At 39.1% G+C, this 18,111-nt stretch overlaps 1 protein-coding gene across 1 annotated transcript; it reads right to left on the bottom strand.

Moving 5' to 3' along the window:
• On the bottom strand, positions 1-17,871 carry grm5a (glutamate receptor, metabotropic 5a). The gene is made up of 17 exons (XM_053331099.1): positions 17,644-17,871; positions 17,426-17,559; positions 15,815-16,076; positions 15,357-15,471; positions 12,615-12,864; positions 7,847-8,082; positions 7,566-7,687; positions 7,361-7,485; positions 7,069-7,237; positions 5,803-5,929; positions 5,056-5,173; positions 4,070-4,256; positions 2,976-3,134; positions 2,753-2,878; positions 2,405-2,587; positions 2,139-2,308; positions 1-922 (listed from the first exon to the last, which is right to left on the bottom strand). The coding sequence occupies exons 1-17, from the start codon at positions 17,869-17,871 to the stop codon at positions 1-3; spliced, it is 3,633 nt and encodes a 1,210-aa protein (XP_053187074.1).
• Positions 17,872-18,111: the final 240 nt, after the last annotated feature.

The raw sequence follows: 18,111 nt of genomic DNA, 5'->3' as shown, positions 1-18,111 counted from the left end.
TTAGAGAGAGGAGGAACTCTGGCTGTAGTGTCTCAGCAGCAGCTGGTCGTAATCAGCCTCAGAGGCCGGGGACAGCGAGGGAGGTGAACTGCTGTTGGAGCTCAGAGATGAGTCTCTAAACGGGGAGGGAGGTGTCAGAGCCATCAGCTCTTCCGTATCCTTGGCTCTTCTGCTACTCACGCAAGTCCCCGCCAGGTGCTCATACATCTTACCTGCTGGTCGATTCTCACAGAAGTTGGAGATGGCCGCTACCTCAGCGTATGTTGTGACGGTGGTGGGGGCCTGTCTGCCCCTGGATGTAAGGTACTGTGATGGACAGGCGGCAGCAGCATCTACCGCTGCAGGCAGAGCAGTAGTGGAAGTGGGGCTAACTGGGGGTGCTCCTGGCAGCATCATGGTATTAAGCTCACTGATGTTGGCCGTGAAACGATTAACCACACAGCTGATTTGGTCCATGATGGTGGTGCCCTGAGGTTGGCCGCCAATCATCCCTATGCCAATGTCACCCACATTTATGACACTTATGTCCCCACCATCCACTAGGCCGTCACCCTGACTGTTGTCCCCACCTCTCCTTCTGACCCCAGCAGGGTTCTCTGGTACGTAGGTGGGTAAAGCATGGGCCTCCTCCCCATCCTCTCCTCCCTGGAAACCCATTGCCTTCACTGCATTCTGGCTGATGGTGGGCAGGGGTGACTGAGACGGGGAGCAAGTAAAGGGCTGAGCCACCTGTGGTTCTTCATACTGCTCTTTGTCACCAGTGTCCACAGGTGTGTCTCCTACTTTAGAAAAGGGCTTGATGATGGCTGTCTGGTTCAGTTCTACTGGTTCCTTTTTCTTGACATGGAATGACATCCTCTTCCAAAGATTTGGTCTGTAGCTGCGCTCATTCTGTGCCCATGACACTGATTTCCCATTGGAGCTGCCAAACAGACAGTGACAAATATTAAGTTAATAGTTCTCACTTGACTTGAACATTAAAAGTAAAAAATGATAATGAATGACAAATCCACTGGCTTTTATATACTGTAAATAAATTAGATAACTGCATGAAAATGGCACATATCAGAATACCATCAAGATAAGAAAATCATCTATGTACCCAAAGGTCCATGTTCTATTTCTTCATGTCAGAATTTCTACCACCCCCCATCATATCTTCTTCTTTCTGTGTAATTTTACATCTTCCTCCATTTTCCTTTATCTTCCCTAGAAAGAGAAACCCTGAAAGGCGGCGGGTCTCCTCTGGGAGTACTTAACCCAAATGAGGTAGCCTTTTCTCAGCTCAGGGAGCAGTTTTTCTTGGCTTCACATCCATCTTGTTGCAGTGGATTCATCTCTGATTTGCCAAAGACAGTTTAAGGAGTGACAGGGGTTGTTGTGTTCCTGGATATATCTCCACAGCTATCATCTCTATGCATGGACTTGTGAAAAGAAACAACTGAAGTATGAGCCTGATAGAACATTTGTTTAATTACCTAATAATAGCTCCAGCAAGTTGTTGCTGTGCTATTAGACTATGCCATGTCTGCTATTTCCCTCTCAGTCACTTTTGGACTTTATCCTTTTTTCTCCTACACCATTTCTAATATGGTCCAAACATAAAATACAAAGTGATTGCAGCACAAACCATGATGGCGAAAAGAAGGAAAGCAGGTGTGTCCGGTCTGATTACATGATTTAATATTCACTTCTATAGATTGTTTACTAAACTGATTATTAAGCTTATGTGACAAAAATTCAATGAATATACCGAAAAAAGAACATACATGTTAAAACATAAACATAATCTGAATGGATTGTCCAATCTGGAGGAATGAATATGGTAAGAACTGCTGAGATAAATGTCTCAAAACACACAATGGATGTTTGGCATCTTTAAGGTGTTATTCATTATGGCCACTTAAGTATTTCTTATTTCTAATGTGCAGGAGAAAACATAAGTTTTGTTTGCAGTTGTTTGAAAAATATATTATCTTGTTTGAAGTGAATTAAATGTGTATTTTTGCTATAGAAACTTATTGGGAAAAATACAAGAAGAAATGTTTTTTTAAGCAGCTAACATGTTTTTTTAAGCAGCTAACATGTGTTTACTGAGAAGTTAATTTATTTATTACACACTTAGGCCGCCCATGTACCTGATGGTGTCCTGCGCAGAGCCACGGCGCCGAAACAGGTTGGCCATGCTGCTAGAGGATTTGCCAGTGCTGGTAGCTTTCTTGGCATCACCTACATGCATGCGCACCACTGTGGATGTTGTGAAAGCGCTGCGGACATTTTTCTCAGGCTTGGCAAGCATGATGTATACCTGATCATGTAAATGAACAACAACATTTACTTAGTAAAACAAAGTGTAGAAATGCCCTACAGAAATGGTAGCAATGTTTGCATTTACATTTCTTACCTTTGGGACAAACATGCAACAAAGAGCCACTGTAGCACTGAGGCTGACACTAAAGCACATGGTTATGATCTTGTAATTGGATCCAAAGTAAATAGGAACAAAGGCCAACCAGATGATACAAGTGGTGTACATGGTAAAGGCAATATACTTGGCCTCATTAAAATTGGCGGGAACATTTCGAGTCTGGAGGAGAAAAGGAAGAACATAATTTTTTAGATTAATGCAGGTTTAAAGTAATGAGTGGAAGAAAAGTGACAAAGCTCTTACTGCAAAAAAATAAAAATTTGAACTTGATAGAGATAGCAAAATGAAGCAGTCTGTATATTAACAATTGTTATGCTGAAGTACCTTGAAAGCATAAAAGGTGCAGCTGAGAATAAGCAAACCATTGTAGCCCAGTGGTGCCACCACCCCCAGAGTGGTCAAGTTACAGATCAAGTGTACCTCGCGGATACTGGGGTAGTCATAGATCACCTAATGGGGGAGAAGGGGAGAGGTCTCTCTTGTTGAATAAATACATGCAAATGAACATCCCCTACATAGTAAAGCATGCATATGCACACACACATACCTGTGGTGGCTCTATGATAAGTAGTGCCACAATAATCCCCAGCTGAAGCAGTATGAGTAGGAAGGCGATGACCAATTGTGCGCAGGCGGACATAAAGCGTGGTTTCTTGGTGCAGATCTTCTTCTTGCTGCCTGCCAGAATCCGTGCTATACGATTGGTCTGGATCAAAAATAGATCAAATGGTTATGCAGGCTTGACTTACATCGATTGCGGATAATACCACTTGCACTGATTCATAACAATAATCCTCTTTTCAGTTCCCAGATCTTAAACATCAACATCAGCCCACATATGGAACCTCAACTTCTAACCCTCCCTTACAATTGGCCATCATCCAGTCCCTGCAGGTAGATATTCTTTTTACTTCTGCCTTTGTCCTCAGATGCCCTTCTGTTGATACTAAAATACTCCAAAACACGGGAGTGTGATAGTGGACAAATTGACTGAAAGTGGTTGTAAAAATTTATATTAAAAAGGTACAATTAAACTAACTAAAAACAACAAACTAAAAATGTCTTGCTGTGTCAAAATGTTAAAGTCTTTTCAGCATTTAAATATATTTCCACACTACAAAAACATCCGTCTTAACAAACAATTTAATTTCATATGCAGCATGTTTATTAGACATGCTCAACAGCTCTCTCCTCTGCTTAAGGCTCAAACATACACAGTATACATACATGTTCCTCTTTTAATTCCTCCACCACCGCTGTAAGTGTATCTGATGAAAGAAGTGAGTGATTTCCAACAGATACTGCCAGTCTACATCTAGCAGTTTTTGTTCTGCTGACTTCTGAACCTTCTATTCAAGTTGCATCTCAAGCCCAACATCTTGCTTTATGTGGAAATAGAAAATGTTAAATCTCAAGGCCATTTCATTAGACCTTTGATGAAAGGGTGTAAAAATGACTTTTAAATTGTGTGCCATTGTGTAGATTGATTTCGAAATTAGTTTTCAAAAGAAGCTGATGATAAAGACATGGAGGCTTTAACACAAAGTTTAAAAGGAAGTGAAACATGGCACTAACCAATACATCTTTAATTGTGTATACTTGTTCCTCTACCTCCTGCCAACAAAGCAGAAAAGAAAGTACCTTGGTAACCAGAGCAGAGTAGCTCATGGCAGGAGACAGGCCTATTCCCAGCCGCTGGAGGTAGCAGTAGACTATGTGGGGCTTAGCGATAAGACTGAAGGTGCACAGGTAGCCCAGACATATTCCTGCCAGGATGATGTAGCATAGCTCACGACTGGATGATTTGACCACAGGGGTGTCCCAGAACCTACAGATAAATCAAGAAGTACATTTATTTTAGCATGTCAGTAATCTGCACTGATGATATGCCCAGTTATTTTCTATTGTCAACATATCTTTAAAAAATCTAATTATCCCACTTTTGTGCTTGGATCCAAAGCCTGATATACAGTACTGTATTTTTCTGTGTTGCAAACCTCTGTTGTTGTTGAAAGACTTAAAAACACACATTACTTTGCTCCAAAAGCAATGGCTGCTATAGTTTGTTAAAAACAGCTCACAAAGACTGATTTGCTAGCTTGTTTTGCTACATATTACAACCTCTTGACTTTGTGCTTCACAGTAAATTTCTCAAATAACTTTAGTAAAAAGTTAAGAGGTTGTAATATGTCGCACAACAAGCTAGCAAAGCTCCATAAATGGAACCACTTTTTTGGACAACAATTTATGACACAGAGGAATAACTATCCAAAAATAAAGCATTTATTATTATTATTATTATTATCATTATTATTATAATAATTATAATACTTGTGAGTAGGATCAATTTATCATCGGTTTGGCTCTGAACATACGATTAGTTGACAATAAGACTATAGAAAATCGCCAGCTTTATCCTTTAAGTGGCCTCAAGCTTATTGGTTTCAATCAGGATCACCTATAATTGTACTAAGTCATTTTTGGTTTACTTTACCCTACATTTGCACTAGCGACACTTTTACCACACAAGAAAAGAATAATGAACTTGAACTTCACATGATGTGAACATCATTATGATTAGCAACATATATATGTACATGTCTGCTAAAGTTGTAAGGTAAATTTACTTGATGAAGACAGATGTAACAAAAAGTGTAGCCATGAGGCCCAGACAGGAGAAGACCACTGCAGCGATTGGTTCTGGATCCCCCCAACGAACATACTGCACCGGGATTGGCTCACAACCTGCGGGGGTACAGAAAATTCATCAATATTTTGATTTGTCTGCAAGAGTTTCTATGTCATATCCTCATGGCTTGATGGACACAGCAGAAGATAATTCACTCATACTCGGGCATTACTGTGAATAACAGATTTAGTTTTTCTGTGTAAAATTGTCACTCTATGACACAGTGGAGTCATGAGACTTGAGATCTGTGAGGAAGAAAAAAGGGGATCAGAGAGAGAGAGATAAAAACTGAGATAAGAGAACAAATACATTGTTGTTCTCCTACAGAAGGTACATATGAAAAACTGCCATTATGTGTTTTGTAGGAGACAATATGTGTATAATAGGGCAGGAAGGGGGGTTCAAACCATTTTTCCAGACTTTGGAGTGAGGAAATCTAAGCTTTAGCCAAATCCTTTATTCTGGCAATGATCTAAAGTCTCTTGGAGTGTGTATGTATGTTGATTTGTCTCTGTGTGCAGTAGTGAGGGAGAAGTTTGTCAGTGGTTTGTGGTATATGTGGTACATAAGATGTAAGGGGGATTTGTGGGAGCTCCGTGAGTGTGTGACCTAGATTCAGAGCTTTTCTGGCTTGTTTGTAAGTCTTGTATTTACAAGTAACAGAGACATAAAAAAGTATGTTTACCGTGCAGATCATCTGTGGGCCAGGAGCCCAAGACACAGGCTCGACAAGTGTACTCATCAGATACAAATTCGTTGTCCTTGCAGGGAGTACAGGTCCAGCAGCAGCTCACCTCTCCTTTACGGATCACCTGGAGACATGCAGTACCAACAGTATGTGAAAGGGTGCAAAGGTCTCAAAGCTCCAATGGCACGTTTCTGTAGTTAATCTTGTACTCTGAATAACCTGTGTGGCAGGGAAATGAGGATTTCTGCATCAGGGGATCAAAAGAAGAAAAAAAGAAAGCTGTATAGAATATCACTGAGCCTCATTCTTTAAAAAAAATCTCTTGAGTGTAGAAATACAATAGAAAATAAGCTAACGAAAGTGGAGGTACATCACAATGTTGGTTTGTCGGTTTTGGGTTCAAATCTTGACTTTTGTCATTGACTGGGAATCCCAGGCATGTTTGTCTGGGATTCCCATGGGTGCTCCAGTTTCCTCTCACAATCAATTCAAAGACATGGTCAGGGGATTTAGAAAAACTATGTTGGTTTTGAGTGTGAACATGATTGCCATACTGCATGTTGGGATTTAGGGAATGATTCCTAACTGTTCTGACTGAGAAGCAGACACAGGTTTGAGGCATCAACAAGATCAGCGCAGGTCAAATGAAGCCAAAGAGCTGGTGGAGAAGGTTTGGGCTTGGCTGCAAGGCCTGGAGGTACGGACATCCTGATCTTCTCAAAGTCTTATGCATGAGACCGAGTTTTGAATTCCCCACAAGTTACTGTACCACATTACATGCTGTCAGTGTGTAGGAAGGATTTACTGATGGAGACTTTGGGGATGAGAAAGAGGAGGCAGATTGCAGTGTTTGGAGGGGCTGGGGGAGTTACAGAAGCTGATGATTAAAACATGAACAAAGAGCTTTCCCATGTCCCTTGTAGGGTACTCAAGGATCTGATGAGAGAGATTTGGTAGATTGCAAACATGTGAGATCAAATGAGGGCTGTTGTGTGGGTCTTGCTTGACAGTTTTATATTAGAATATAATAGAACAAGAGTCTTCCACATCGATGCTATAAATAACGTCTTTGTGAATAAACATGTCATGTTGAAGTTTATAGTGAAGTATTAATGTATCAAATATGTACTGTTGCTACCTTTATATTAACTTTAATAATAAGAATGTGTTTTTTAAGAAACATTTTAAGAAAAATAATTAAGAAATTCAAATTGCTTTTTATTCAAATCTGTCTGAACACTGTGCAACTTTGTCTACACCTACCTTGATCTGTGCCTTCTGGCAGGGCTCAGAGCAGACTGACTGGATGATGTCACTGTTGTTACTCCAGATTTCCTCATCGTTCATCTTTAGGCCACCTTGATCCCAGCTTCCCACATGGATGTAAGCATACTCATCCTCGCCTATGTGCTTGAAGTTCATGATTTCATACCTGACACACATATACCTTGTTTGTAAAACAGCTTATGTGCACATTTAAAATTAAATCATGATTTCTACTTCTTTTCCATTTTAACTCATCCCTCCCCTTCCTTCCTTCAATCATAATCCTTACCTGCCAGGTGAGTCACCATTCTCGTCAAAATGGATGGTCTCCCCAGACACACCGGTAAAGTTAGTTTTCATCAAAAATTCCAGCAGTTTGCGGCCGTCAATGGGTCGCATGTTCTCACACAAACCCTGGCACAGGGGAAAGAGCAAACTATAAATACTGTTACACAATGTGAAAGCATACATGAGCACACCATGCAGAACCATACCTTGTATCCCGGACACAGGGCTTGCTGCATGGAATGCAGTCCGTGAGCCATTGAATAGATGGCATTTATGACAAAGCCCATCTTGGTGTCTTGGGCATATTGATGTCGCAGAGACTCTCTCCCTGTGGAGAACAGAGATCTACTCATAAGGAGAAACCAATCAGTAACTGCTTTAATCTAAAACTCACTATGGAAAAAATAAGAATCTGAATAATACAGTCTAGATGACCAGTGGAAAGTGTACAAAGAGGTGTCGAACAGAAAACCTGTGTTGTACTAACAGGTGCATGTGCGGTTGTAAATGCTGCTCTCCTGCAGGTGTCCCCTCAACCTGCACTGGAAGCGGTGCTGCCAGAATTCAGGGAACCAGGGGTTCCTCAGGTTGGCATCAGGCTTCAGGTTCAAGTAATAGTCATCAAACCAGGTCACATATGCTGACTTTAGTTTTATGGTGATTCCACCAGCTGCTTCCTTCTGGTAGCCATCAGTCACATCATACCTGTCTGCCCAGCCATCACTGGACAGGAAAAGAAAAAAATGAGGCAGACAAGGAGATTATTTTTGTTTTGTTTGCTCAGCATCTTGGCAACTGTTTCTCAATATTACAACCAACACCAGCATTTGACTCTTCTGACAGCACTGTCAACTCAGCAAGACATGTGGAAAATCTGTAATTGTCTGAGAGGAACAGCCTGTAAATCTGACACAATGGCAGGGAAATAAATGCTTGAAAGGCGGCATATACTGTATATACACCATGTAACTTATTTGTGCAATGACAAGGGAAACGTCTTTTTAACATCAGTCCTCTTATTTAATTTCAAACGAGTTGAACTCCCTAGTCTCCTAAGGCCATTTCAAATTCTTACTACGTTCTTGCTGAACTACTTGTTGAAGTGAATGCTTTAAATAGTGACACCATTACAAATGTCATTGTATTTTAATTTGTTTGTGTTCATGCTACAAGTATTTTCTCACAATGTTTGTAATTTTATTTTATTATATTATTGTATGGCACCATAAAAATGAGACATTGGTCTCAATGGGCCTTCCCTGGATAAAGTTTAAATAAATATAAATAATTGAAATAAGTGTAAGCGAGTGCTGAACAGAATTCATGGAAACTAATTTGCAGATTCTTTTATTTTTATATGTTTCATTGCTACATCCTGGTATTAACTGCTGTGATGTCCTCGATCATTGAATCCAATAAAATCTGAAATACATTTAGGCCTAACATTTCCTGCTATTAAAACATTCAAATAGACCTAATTCAGCACAGAGGTTGACATTAACCAACACTGTGCTTATACACTGCATTTACACTCACTCATACTCACTTAAAACTCATTCAGATGCCCAATTACATGCAATGGAAATGGTTTTGGCAAGAAAAAAAAACTAGAAATAGTTTGTTCACCAGTCGAGGAAGCAAATGTTACAGTATGCAAAGCTTACATTAAGTGACACTTTGAGGCACAATATTTAATTAATTAGGGTTTTAACTATACAAATTAAACAATGGGTTACAGCATGTACAGTAGTTTCCACGTGGTAAAAATAACAGCCAGATCTTGATGCCAGTGAATCTTATTGTGGCCTGCTTTAATAAAATGTAGTCAGTAGGAATATATTTTGGACCATAGTTACACAGATAGAAGGAAACAGGTGGTGCCTGGAAAAATGTACTTAATGATTGCTCTGCAGAGAGTAAATTTAGAATAAAAATTATCTCTTATGATATGACTCACATCTACCAACACAAGACTCACTGGGAGATAAAAATAAAAAGAATCTGCACACATTTACTAGTTGTCTTTATTTTTAAAATGATGTACACGTGCAAAGATAATTTGTAATAAACCTCCAAGGTTCAAGGATTAATGGTGCGGGGAGGATTTGGCTAGTTAGGATAGAGAGATTTGTTCCAACACATAATTCTCTGTGTACTTTGTTTTGTATGTACTGTTTCTATGATCAAATTACTTGCTTGCAAAATCTGTCTCTGACTGTTGATTAATTCTATCTCTGTAGGCTCATTATTTATAAAGTCCATTGAGATATACTTGCGATAACAAGCTACAGTATATTGATTGTTTTGACTTTAACAATTTGAGGAACAAATATCTCATACAAGCCCAGAAACATGCTGTGCTTGTGAATTAATTTGTAAACATATTTTAATTCTAAAAAAATGAAAAAAAGAGTGCAAAAAACAGGTTGGAGGCTGAATAGAGATTGAACACTAGAAGAAGAACAAGACCAGACTGTATCATTCATCTGTTCTGACATTTATTTAAAAACACTGTGCTTGTACTTATCAGTTCTATTATTATCTCTTCCCCTGGACACTTGTCTACAATCAACACAGACAGAAAGTTGATTACACCTCCGCACATGCATACATGTAAACACACCTCACTGGCACAAAGAAAATGCACTCTTCTCTTTCTAACAGACAAAAAAGCAAAAGAAAACTTAGCCAGCAGAGCTAGAGTTACACAACCATAGTGTGGGTGTTTTTTTTTTCATGATGCCTGGTTCTCTGGGTGAGGTATAGGAGATCATTTCATAACACATCCTTAGAGAAGTGAGCACAGAAATGGAACACTGGTATTAAAAGGCAGGGATGGATATGAAAAGCATTGAGGGCTTTGACTCTGGATAGTTTGAATCACTCTTGAACGAGAGCTCTGAAACCCACACATTGACCTGGGAGGGTAGTATGCTGGATGCAGCGTGTTGCTAAACCACCTACAAGCCTGAAGACACACACACGCATACAGTACATAAACACACACACCATGCTCTTATTTCACCGCATACAGCACAATACTGGTCAACTTTCCAAACAGATCTTTTCTGAGTTGACACTATGGTACAAATTTGAAGTGTCAATTTGTAATATGAAATTCAACAGGACACCTGGAGGAAAAAAAAGGAAACAGCTTTCTGAATGAACAGAGAAAAAAACTTCCCCACTACCTAAGCAACTTGTTGTGGTGTTATGTTTCCGGCTTAGATAGGTGCAAAAATGGCAGTATTTATGGATGAGAAGCCAGTGGAGGGTCACATTGATTTACTAGCTTTGGCTACTTAGAAGTGATGAGGAGTGTGAGAGAACGGGCCATTGCATTATTGATATATTAACCTGATAGTCTTAACTGTGACCTTGGGATTAGTGTAAAATATTTGCAATTAGCTGAATAAAATTACCTGATTAGTGGATAAAATGGGATAGAGTTATGAATGCAGGGTGTTTAAACTTGTCTTTTCGGATTTGTGATAGAAGTTCCAAACTGTAACATTGTTTAAATATTTGTGCACAATGTTTTGTACAGTAGTAACAATAAACTAGGTGTAATGAGTAGCATCAAATGTATAAAAAACAGAGAGGGCCTGTGGTGTTTACGTGACTCTTCACCTTCTAAAGAAGAAAAGACCTTTTGGGACATCTTGATTCTATAATGCTCTTGTGATGTATGCCAGAATTTTACCATGTATTTATATACAAACAAGCTGGAGGATGACAGCCAAGATTGGATACAAAAGCTCAAAATAGACTTGAGCAAGCAAACAAAAATCATCAGCTTCTCCTCAGTCGATTTCTTTCTATAAATGTGACATAAAAATGCACTGCACACTCTTAAACACTGTCAACTAACTAGAAAGGAAGATATAAGGCAGAAGTCTCTACAAAGCTAAGATCGGAAGACCATATTAGAGACAAGAAGGGTGATGAGGCTGACAAACGAAGGTCAAAACATTGAATAAGAACAGAACTAGTCATTGGCTTCACGAAACATCATGCTATTGTGCATGCTCATGTATAATGGCATCAATTTTCCACCTCGATAGTACATCTCAAATTGAATTACCCTTAAAAAAGAACAGAAATGAGGAACATCTTAACAAATTAACAATAACAAGCAAACGACAACACTGAATCATGTCTGCATAGCTCTCTGTGTTAATATGGATTATGGAGTATAGTGTTTTGCAATATGTAGTTCAAGGTTATCTTATGCTTCCTGCTGTCAGAATTGAGCGACAGCCCACATGTGTGGCTCCTAATGAGGAAAGGCATTTATAGAACTCCAGGGACGACAGTGAGCCAGAGAACTAAACCTTAAAATAAAACATGTTATTCTCGGAGAGAGTGAATCCTCCTGCTAAATCAACCCCCCTCTTTTCCGCTTATTTTTTTGTCCATGATGTTTTAATTGCATGCTTTCTCTCCTGCACCCTGGACCTCATTAATATTTTCTCTAAATTGCGCAACGAATTGGCCAGTGAATAGTTTGAAAAAGTACCATTTTCCTGAAGCAATTATATTTTATGGATCAGAATTCTGCATATTTTTTTCATCAATCAATAATAAATCATAATTTCTTTATTTATTCATTTGTCAATGTAGGTGGCCACTGTTAATGACAAATAGCTGACTTTATATGGCTACCAGTTATACATTTAAGTTATAATCCACTGTTATGAAAATATATGACACTCTTTACTATTGTTTTAGGATTTATTTACTAGATTTTCCTGTTTGTCTACACATCTTGGAGGGATTAAGTCTCTTGTTCAAGGACTTTTTGCAGGGTGAGTATGCAACCTCATTTGAAAATAAAAATTTAAACACAATCTGCTAATTGATAATCTCAAATTAAAGTTCTTGCACTGTGTCACTGCCATGTATATACAAAACGTTTACCAAAAAATACCTCGAGTTTCCATCATGAAGACCATCAGACCATCATGAAGTTGATGGATGTGTGGTGAAGATGGCGATGAAGATGATGATGAGAGGATAAAGTTGGCTGCAATGACAATAGACACACAATCTCTGACGCTGTCTGGCATCTAAAGAGTGTCTGGATGGGACACGAATGCACAATGTTCCAACAAATTATTTTAGCTTCTATTCTAATTTGTAAACAACCACTTGGACATTTTTTATCAGAACCAAGACAAAAAGCAAAAAGCCCACAGGTAATACAAGTATCAATTCAAAAGTAGACCGCAGATGTATAACAATCCACCACTTACCTTCCAAGCAGCAGAAATTCTCCCACCAGGCGTTGACGTCGCATGGCCATCAGTATTCCTCGGACTGTCATACCCTCACAGAAGCAGGCCACCACCCTCGCTTTGGGCAAATGGACGCGTAGTTTCTGCAACAGCTTGTCAAAACCCGGCTCCCCTGCATTGCTGTATATCTTGTCAGAGTGGGCTATGCAGATCCCTTCCTTCGCTGCCATGTCTTTAAATGCCTCCATACCACTTTCGCCATAATTACCTATGGAGGCAACCACATGAATATAACAGTGGCCACACAATATTGTGCATATAAGACTTTTATTACACAATGAAAGCCAAACAGATTAGACTGTGACAAAATTCCTTAACACACCAGTACGCTTTAAGAAAAATGTTTAGACATTTGGCAGTTGTTTTTTTTTTGTTATAATTTAAAATTCACTATTTGCTTTTTCCATACTTTGTTCACATTGCTATGTTGTGCAAATGGAGGAAGAAGCTATTTTTCAGTCTTGTAGTCTGACTGAATTGTCCTGTATGGCCTCTGTCACAAATTCTCCCATGTGCTGATACATACCAGTGTAATATTACATACTCCAGCACAACTCACTACTTTTGTCCCCATTCCCTGTTTTTGCTGGAAATGAGGTCACCTAGTTTCTGTTGCCTTGAAAGTGTAATCTCACTCTCACTGGGTATGACATTTTGTGGCATCCTCTTTAAATAACTATGTGTGAATTTTACCCCAAAATGTGGCATGCCTCCTTGTGTGCTAACATTGTTTTTGTATTTCTTAACACTGCACATTAACCTCAATTCAACTCCCTGTTAAGTGTTGCTGATAATACTGCCATTTCTTTTTGCGTTATTATTTTATTTTTCTCTTTAGTATTTTTCACCCTTTCAATCTCTCCAAGAGCCCCAGGCTGTACAAAAGAATTAGTTTGTCTCTGTCTGCAAGAGCAGTACACTGTCTCATAGCCACATATATAACCTCTGGGCTCACAGTAAATATGAAATATTTGCATATTTACATATTTGTCTGTGCTTTGGTGCACCGTCTTTAAAGCACCATGTCAGGTCTGTTAATACTGACTGTTTTTAAACACTTTTGTGTGTTTTGTAGCTCTTTTTTAATGAGTGTTGATATCATTGAATGGCTCATAAACCTTGTCACTTGTTTATGCAAATGCAATGCAAAGTATCAAGCAAGGTCTGCCTGCATTTGACAGATGTGTGGTGTCGGAGGACCAATGATGTACACTATTGTTCTAACCATTCATAAAGATTACAAACCCTAAAATGGATCTATAAATAAAATCTTAAGATTGTTAAATGTAGAGTCAGTTGTTTACCCTGTTTGGTTGTCTTGTAAGAACACACTTGTACAAGACTGTGTGACTAGTCTCAGATTGTTAAAAATAACTAAATCAAGTGTTTGTGTATAAAAATTACATAGATAAATGAACTATTTTGCAGTCATTATAGCAAACCCTCGCCACCTATGGGATTCAAAATACGAACAAGATTGTCTGCAAAGAACAAACATGAACATGCATGCGCTTTGCTTACCCATGACAAAGGGTTTTATCCTAGAAAGGAACACTTGGCATGCAATCGGATGCATTTTTTAAATCCTCTTGTTCAACAGTTTGGTATTTTTTATGGATTGGATTGGAATGATCCAGTACAGATTCAGCATTTGTATGGGGAGGGATTTAAACATATGACCTAAGGCTACTAAAGGGTTAACGAGCAAGCAGTAAGACATGGAATACTGGATTAGGCTGATATTGAGAATGATGCCAATGCCATTTATTTTGTTTCTGAATATGTGGGATTAGTAATTCGCTGGCTGTTCTATCAAAGATGTAATAACCCTGTGTGTTGAGATTGCTGAGATGTTTAGGTCAGGGGGGTGGGAGTTGCTTGAAGATAAGAGCTGGAGATCAGTGATATGTCTGTTTCATGAGTATTGTGAAATGATATAAAATGTAAAATGTACATTCTTTTGTTGCCTCTTTTTATAACATACGGTTTTGAAGGGGGGAAAGATGGTAATTATTTCCTGAGTCCCACACCTTGAAAGGTTTTCAATGAATCAGTTCTAACTTAAAGTCCTTGTGTAACACATCAGGACAGCAAAAAGACAGCAATAAAATGCGTAAGCGATAATGAGTAACTGCTTTGAGAATGTGATCGGGCCAAAATATCACTGCAATCTGTGCACAGAGAGCCATTATATAGAGAGAGTTCAAAGGATTACAGAGACTACATAATCAGAGGTAATTTCATCTCAATTTCATATTTGTGCTAGATATAATGTCCACCAGTATTGCAACTACTAAATTCAGAGGTTTAACAAATTCGCTCCCCTGTGACTTTATGTACTGTATGCATCATATACATTTTGTTTAAAAACTGTGCATGTATCTGTGTAGAGAGCTTTCTCGCTCCAGTGTGCTTCCTGCAGAGGTTTTTCAAACTTCACCCCTTGAACCAAAAAGGTAGTTCAGCAAAAGATGATGATCAGGTCAGAATATCAGTAATAGTGTAATGCTTGTCTTCTCTTCTCTTCAGTACTAGAACTGAAACTAAAAATGAATCAGGCCATGCCCACAATAATGCGGATACAAGAGTTTCACAAAGATAGGATTTGCTGTAGGACTAATGTGTAAGTTCACGACAGAATTTACAGATGCACCTAATAAACTGGTTACTGAAGAGAGAGAGAGGACATGTACTGCTTACCCTCTGTGTGTATTGCAGACACATAGCTCCAGTTGTATCTCTTGACAATATCCACCATGGCTCTGGCCTGTTGCATATCTGACGGCACCACCCTCATGAAATATTTAAACAAGCTCTGTTGGAAGGAATTTACATGTTCACAAGTCTTGCAGTAGTAGACTACACTTGACATGCTTTCATTTGTCTTCATTCTTTGTATCTAGCAGTTACACATTCATCATCCATTATAACCTCTATTATAAACCCCATTCCATGTGAACTCACATTGCAACATTGTTCATTGACTTCCTGTTTTGTTTTTTTTTTGTTTGTTTTGTTTTGCGTTTTAGAAAAGGATGATATTGGTGTTTTAGCAGGTTTTAGGCAATTTACTATACATTATGCTTGATGTCCTTGAAATAAGTATTCCCAATTACATGACATTAAGTCTCTTTATTGTTGTTGTTAACTGGTTTTACCTTGTCACTGAGATCCATGCTGGTGGCTGAGTAGGCTATTTGTGGGATGTTGAAGAGCTGTAGGAGATTTTGCACCTGGATGGCCACAGAGCTGGATCCCGGTCCAATCAGTCCGACAATGGGCTTCTTCGCCTGGACCAGCATACTCCCCCCCTCTGCAGTGCACCTGCCCTGGCTCTCCTCCTCTTCACTGGATACCAGAGTATCCCGAATAAACTCAATACTCTGCTCCAGTGCCACTGCAGAGTGCCAGCATGAGTCCCTAGTGTAAAATGAGTTCAAACTGTGTTTTTGGCAAGCAGGATGGGAACAAGCATTGGTCATGAGGTGAGTGTAGCCTCAAGTGGCCAAATGGGTGCTTTTTAAGTACTCTACATAGTTTGTGCCTCATGCTTTTGATATAATGTGACTAACGTAATTTTCAAAACAGTGAGAAGTCTGCCATCTAAAGTGCAGCTAAAGGTAATATGAGCAGTCTATGTTAGTCTTCTTAGTACAAATATCCTTATTTCCCTGTTTTTTCTTGCTGAACTGCAGGGATAGTTTCAGGTTTGTTGCCAGGGGAACAAAACAAGCAATATACCAGCCTCATATTATCTTCAGCTAAGCTTTAGAATAATATTAGCCCAAAAAAGACTGGTCCCTCATTTCTTACAGTGTAGTCAGAAGCGGAGGGGATCGCTTTACAGTCATTATGGAAAGGTGGAATGATTGCAACGACTGATCATTTTTTGAAAATTACCCTCTGACTTTTATCCTATGTCTTTGTCAGCATGATTTAGGTCCCCCATTCACAGCCTACACTCTTCAGTTACCTGTCAGTTCTCTCGTGTGGCCTTAAACTGTTCACCTGTCTGTGCCCATCCCACTTCAGTTACCTACTGTCTCCCTGGATGTTTGTCTGCTCCTTCAAGTCTCCAAATTGTCCCCCTGAGCTGCCATACAGGCCTGTGCTCATTTAAAGTGACTCCATTAAATCCTCTATAAACTTACCATCTGGCTTTGCCTTGTTGTGCCTCCATGTCCTTTTTGGATGTTGGACCCAAATTAGGAACGTTATCTTAAGTGCTTGCTTTGCTTGCTGTATTTATGTTACTTTTTTTCTTTTTTTTTAAAGGTCCAGAAGTATAACTAATCACTGTCTTTATAATGTTTGGAGAACATAAAATCCTATTTTTTATTGAATTATTAAATAAAAGTGCACAGAAGAATACATGACCTTCCCTTATTGTGTCTAAACAAAACATGTTGTAAAAAGCTGATTCCAAAAATATTTTCCCCCCTTAGAATACTCTCTGAAGTCCTTACATACTGTATATTAAAGGAATAATTTAATTTGCTTTATGCAAACCTATAGGTATTACTGTATGTTGAGTGTAATAGAGAAGGCTTTAGTATTACAAAAACTACCAACAATAATCTATTGATTATTGATCTCATTTTCTGTGTAAGATTTACTTTCTTGTCTTTCCCAATTCTCTAACCAGACAAAGCAATGAGCACCAATTGATTATCAATAAAAATCAGATTATGAGCCTTCAGCCCATCCAACAGTTGACATAACAATCAATTTACAGATATGAGTTGAGGACCAACATTTTTAATGGTTACCTGATCTCACAGCCAAGGGTGATATTTGGCAGGATAGTGGGGTCTGCGTTAATTCGATCCAGAGTATGCATCATTGCCTCCACTCTCTGGATCCCATACTGCTCACGCACCTCACCACACTTTCGCTCATGGACCTGACCACAGTGGGACACAAAAGCTTATATCACACACGGTACATAGATGGAAACAATGAGCATATGCACAAATGCAACATGTACCTTGTCTGCAGGTGGTTGGTGGTGGACAGAGAAGAGTGCTCCCATGATGATGTCACCAGGGATATGTGCCAGTACCCTTCTTTCATTGTTCTGGGCATTGACCCCAACCCGTTCTTTCAGGCCCAACCAGCTCAGATCAGCTCCTAATAACACACTCACTGTGAATAGCCTCACATATATACCTAATCTATTTGCCATAACTTTGTACTTCCTCACACTTCCTGCCATCCTCTCTCCTCTTAAAGCTGAGGTTCAGACACATGTGTTGTCTTGGACATGGTGCTTGTGGTGCCAGAGGTAAGGGTTACAATCCTGGAAAAATGATGGGGATAACAAGTAATTAAGTTCAATGTGTAAGCGAGTGCATTTGTCTGTTTAACAAGACTTTTCTTAGTAAGTAAATGTCAAGTAAATGTGAAACACAGTAAAATATAAATCTCCTCACACACGCTAATGAACACTGTTTAT

Source organism: Scomber japonicus, chromosome 13, assembly GCF_027409825.1.
Source record: "Scomber japonicus isolate fScoJap1 chromosome 13, fScoJap1.pri, whole genome shotgun sequence".
NCBI classification, from domain to species: Eukaryota; Metazoa; Chordata; class Actinopteri; order Scombriformes; family Scombridae; genus Scomber; species Scomber japonicus.
Note: the sequence above shows the minus strand (reverse complement) of the source record. Positions and strands in the feature narration are given on the sequence as shown.

Excerpts from the sequence above, each read along its gene's own strand:
- grm5a (XM_053331099.1), bottom strand. The coding sequence starts at position 17,871 with ATGGCAGGAAGTGTGAGGAAGTACAAAGTTATGGCAAATAGATTAGGT. Across the intron at positions 7,688-7,846 it reads TTACAACCGCACATGCACCT|GGAGAGAGTCTCTGCGACAT; the intron begins GTTAGTACAACA and ends TGTTCTCCACAG. Across the intron at positions 923-2,138 it reads TCTGCGCAGGACACCATCAG|CTCCAATGGGAAATCAGTGT; the intron begins GTACATGGGCGG and ends TCTGTTTGGCAG.